The sequence below is a fragment of the Cydia amplana genome, chromosome 20 (assembly GCF_948474715.1).
Source record: "Cydia amplana chromosome 20, ilCydAmpl1.1, whole genome shotgun sequence".
Lineage (NCBI taxonomy): Eukaryota > Metazoa > Arthropoda > Insecta > Lepidoptera > Tortricidae > Cydia > Cydia amplana.
In genome coordinates this window covers 13,076,815-13,082,171 of record NC_086088.1, presented here as the reverse complement: position 1 = coordinate 13,082,171, position 5,357 = coordinate 13,076,815, and the positions used below count along the sequence as shown (strand labels likewise).

General features: G+C 40.1%; 1 protein-coding gene across 1 annotated transcript; it reads left to right on the top strand.

The window, feature by feature from the left end:
- The first annotated feature begins 1,340 nt into the window (after positions 1-1,340).
- Positions 1,341-5,069, top strand: LOC134657768 (uncharacterized). The gene has a single exon (XM_063513334.1). It carries the CDS (start codon positions 1,341-1,343, stop codon positions 5,067-5,069), a length of 3,729 nt encoding a protein of 1,242 aa, XP_063369404.1.
- The last annotated feature ends 288 nt before the right edge of the window (positions 5,070-5,357 follow it).

The following is a 5,357-nucleotide window of genomic DNA, read 5'->3' as shown; positions in this document are numbered from 1 at the left end:
ATGCCCATTATAAGGCCTTAATGAATATTAAAAAAAGTAGCGATGATGCCACTAGCTGTAGGCATACCATAAATGCCCTAGAGAGGCACTTACGCGTGTTAAACAATTTAGGAGAGGATATTAACAGCAGTCATCTTCGTGTTCTGATGACTGATAAATTCCCGGAGAAGGTAATTTACCAAGTTCACTTATTATCTCCTCAAGATCAAAGTATTGAGAAATTGCGAATGGGACTCGAACAAGTGATAACGGCCATGGAGCGTTCCGGTCAGGATAACCAATTTGCAAGTGGTGTTACATCAAGCTCAACACCAGCGCTTCCATCAAGCTCAACACCAGCGCTTCCATCAACAGCTTCATTGTTAGGATTGGCGAAAACGGGATCAAAAAGGAAGTACATCTCATATCGACAGAAGAAAGGCGGTAATGAGCTTTCTAAAAAAATCCGAAAGAATTGCATCTTTTGTGAAGGAACCCACTACAGTAATGAATGCCGGAAGGTAACAAACTTAAGAGGAAGGAAAGAGAAATTGAAGGATAGATGCTTCAAATGTTTTAAGCGAGGACACAACGTTTCAAGTTGCAGATTCAAGAAGAATTGCTATTTCTGTAAAGGTGATCACAATAGTGCCTTATGCCCGAAGCAATTTAAGAAGACTACACCTGATCTAAAAAATACTGAAAAGGGTGAGCCAACACATATTAATAGCGCTGTCATAGCAAAAACTGACACCTTAAATTCTACTACTAAAGAAAAATCATCATTTTTACAGATGGCAGTGGCGACAATCCACAACAAGAATAAACATCTACCTTGCAGACTGATTTTGGATGGTGGATCACAACGTAGTTACATTACTTCAGCAATAGCAAACACATTAAACATTATTCCAGATGGAGAAGATTTTCTCACAATGTATACTTTCTCATCAACTTCACCGAAAACTATATATAGCCCATCAGCTGAAATTAAAATTAAAACAAAAAGAGACGTCATTAAGGATTTAAGAATCAACATAGTTCCTCATATAACAAGAAGGATTCCTATTGTGAAGATTGATATAGAAAAGCCGATTGATTTTCTAGCAGATGATGACACCAGGGGCGAGAATGTTGATTTACTTATAGGTAATGATTATTATTTTTCGCTTATTCGAAACGAGCGCATTGAAAAGGAGAACATGATTCTTATAAATACGGATTTTGGTTGGATTGTATCCGGGAATGGCGAACAAGACAGAGAACATAGTACCTTATCAGTCATTACATACTATTGTCAGTGCCATGATACAGATTGTACATACTTTAATGAACCTGATCTACCGCTAAGAAGTATTGACATGAAATTCCTTTGGAGTTTAGAAAGCATCGGTATAACAGATTCTCCCAAAACAACCAGAGAAGAAGAAGCAGTTAAATATTTCAATGAAACGGTACAGTATAACAATGGCAGATATGAGGTCAAGTGGCCATGGATCCAATACCCGCCTGATTTACCAACAAATTATGGTTTAGCCTATGGTAGGTTAAAAGGCTTGTTACGGAGATCTGATGAGAGCACGCTCAACGAGTATAACCGAATTTTAAAAGAACAATTAGATAAAAAAATCATCGAAGAAATTGAACCTAAAACGGTACCTATCTATCAAGTAAATCCTCCTGTGCACTATCTGCCACATCACATAGTAAAACAAGAAGGTAAAAGCGGGCGGATCGTCTATGATGGTTCAGCGAAGATAAAGGAAGGCAATAGTTTAAATGAATGTATGTACCGAGGTCCTTCATTGCTAGAAGATCTCACTGCGCTATTGATTAAATTTAGAACCGGCAAAGTAGGAATTACTGCAGATGTTGAGAAGGCGTTCTTACAAATTGGTCTTCAAAATGAAGACAGAGACGTAACAAGATTTCTCTGGGTTAAGGACCCTAGTAAAGAACTGACAGATGATAACATACGACATTTCCGATTTTGTAGAATCCCGTTCGGCATAATTTCTAGTCCATTCTTACTAACAGCATCAATTCGATACCATATAACCAAAACAAATGAAGCTCTACTCACAAAAATAGCAGACAAGTGCTACGTTGATAATTTAGTGACATCTGTTGAATCGCTAGATGAAGCTTTACGCTTGTATAATGAAACCAGGACAGTATTTAACGAGCTTTCAATGAATATAAGAGACTGGGTGTCAAATGACAGTCAATTTATGGAGAAGATCCCAAAGAGCCAGTCAGGAAATCAATCAGTAAAATTGAAAATACTGGGTCTCATTTGGAACCTACAAGATGACACTTTACAACTTAAAGTTGAAGATAAGGCGCTTGAAGCTCAAGCCAAAGATGAACTGAACAAAAAGGATATCCTTAGAGCTCTTGCCCGTGTCTATGATCCATGTGGGTTTGCGTCGCCTCTTATTCTGCCAGCTAAATTACTGTTTCAAGACTTGTGCATCCAGAAATTTAGATGGGACGCACCTTTACCAATGAATATAGTTCAAAAATGGAAATCCATTGTGGAGAAATTAAAGACAGCAAAAGATATAAAGATCCCTAGATATGTGGCCGAAGACATGCCGGAAGGCGCAATGCAATATGAACTTCATGTCTTTACCGATGCTTCTAAGTTCGCCTACTCAGCTGTTGCGTATTTACGCACCCAATGTGGAGGGACGACTAAAACTGCGTTCCTAATGTCAAAATCCCGCGTAACGCCTGTAGAAGACAAAGAAAATTTGAAGATTCCCCGTCTAGAACTACTGGGCTATTTGATAGGAAGTAGGTTGCTCAAGTACTTGAAGAATAACCTGAACCTGACAATTCATAAGCAGTACTTATGGACGGATAGCCAAGTTGTGCTTTACTGGCTTAGAACTAACCACTTACTGCCACCCTTCGTAAAGAGACGCATAGATGAAATAAATCAACTAAAGGACGTCGAGTTCTGTTACATAAACACTAACGAAAATCCAGCTGATTTAGGGACACGTCCGGAACTATGGGATGAAAAGCAAGCCTTATGGTTTACAGGCCCACCTTTCCTTGTCAAAGACTCAAAATTCTGGTCAAGTAACAGGTACTTAGAACAAAATACTCTTCTTTTGGCCGGGGAGGTCCTGGACATAATAGATGGTCCAGAAATGGTACTGAAAGGGTATGAAGTAGACCCACCTGCCTACCTTACGGGAGAAATTCAGGAAGTAGATGCCAGAAGTGAAACAGAAGTTACTAACAACAAAGAGCCTGAAATCGGTACCGCAGATTTACCTGATTCCCTCACAGGAGTGGATCAGGGGGTAATTACTAATGATACTAAGACTGAAACCGGTATTACAGAAATCTTGGAAGTACAAAAGAAACATTTCCCTGATGAGATAAACGGAAAAAAGACTGCGTTAATGAGAAGCCTTGATCTGTTCCTAGATGTGGATGGAATCTTGCGGTGTGGTGGACGTATGAAACATACGAACTGGTCTTATGATAAAAAGCATCCGATACTTATTCCAAAGAACTCAGAGTTTACCAACAGAGTTATACAAGAAGTACACGAAAAAAACTACCATGTAGGTCCACCTCATACTTTGAATATTATTCGAGAGCAATATTGGATCCCGCAAGGTAAAGCTCAAGTAATGAAGGTCATTAAAAAGTGTAAGAAATGTCTGAAGCAAGGTGGAGGGCCCTACAAATTACCTCAAACTGCAGCATTGCCTCCCGAGCGAGTAAACTATAGCCCTCCCTTTACGTTTACTGGGGTTGATTACTTTGGGCCAATGTATGTTACCACCACAAATGGAAATCGAGAAAAAAGATGGGTCTGTTTGTTCACCTGTCTGGCAGTCCGTGCGATACATTTAGAATTAGTGAAAGACTTGACAGCGGAGGAGTGTCTCCTTGCAGTAAGACGATTGGTGGCAGCTAGAGGTATACCAAATACAATTATATCAGACAACGCTTTGCAATTTAAGCTAACATCCGAAATATTAATTAACTGCTACTGCACCGAAAATAAAATAAAATGGAAGTTCATTCCGCAGTTAGCCCCGTGGCATGGCGGATTTTATGAGCGGCTAGTTGGAATTGTAAAGCACTGTCTTAAAAGGACTTTGGATAAGCATTTATTGAATGACAGTCAATTAGTCACCATTATCAAAGAAGTCGAATCAGTGGTCAACACAAGACCTTTGACTAATGTAGGTGCTGATTTGGAGTATGTCCTGAAACCTGCAGATTTTTTGACTCTAGGGAAATGTTTGGAATTGACTCCCTCAAGTAACGTTATAGGCGTTGATGGGACTACTACAAAAACGGATCTTGTCCAAGGATGGAAACGAGGCCAGTCTATCTTAGCGGAATTTAAGAAGATGTTTCAAGAACAATATCTGACTAGTCTTCGTGAGAAACATCGGGGATCAATAAGACAACCTCGAGTAACTTCAGACCGGACACCTCAACTTGGAGACATAGTACAAATAAAAGAGGAATTGAAGAATAGGAATACATGGAAAGTTGGGAAGATAACTTCGTTAATAAAAGGTCAGGATGGTCAGTGCCGTGTAGCGAAAGTGAAAGTGGGTAATACAGAATTCACCAGGTCAATCGGTCATCTTTACCCACTAGAAGTTGACAACGCCAGTGAAGACACCCAAACTTCTGACATCTTAAATCCGGTTATTCCAACTCCATTGGATCCACCTACAAACAATGACCAAGTTGAAATCAACAGCGTGCCAACACCAATACCAATCAACATAAACCCACAAGTCCCGCAACAAAGCTGCGAGTACCCTAAACAAAATCAGGGAGATGTGGCAGATCTGTCCCACAAGGAAGTGACTGTTCCGGCAGAGGAAGATGTAGCCAATTCAACCAATGAAGATGTAACTTATCCAGTTGACGAATGTATGTCAGAGCCCGATGACATATTTGTGACTGAACCAACCGCACCAGTTACACCCAATATGCGGGACGATGCTGTCCAAAGATCAACGCCAGCTAGACAAGCAGCCATTCGAGCGAAGGAAAAAATCGCCGAATGGACGCGCAACCTAATAATCCTGTTGCAGTAGACTCTCTGTTGCCGGGGAGTGTCGCGGAGAACCGCGAGTATCATACAGTTGGTAAGTTGCACAACAAATACTATATAGATTCGATGTATCTTTAACCCTGCTGGCAACACTGACATGGAAGAAAAAATGTCAGTGTAAGGTAGACAACAAAAGAGAACAGGTGGATGGGTGAAGTGAGGAACAAAATGGCGAGAAGTGGTTGATGAGATGTGGTAAGTTTCATATACAATTGCTATTCTCTATTGAACTGTAGAATAAATCTTATACCAAGTATTCAAGTCCGCACTG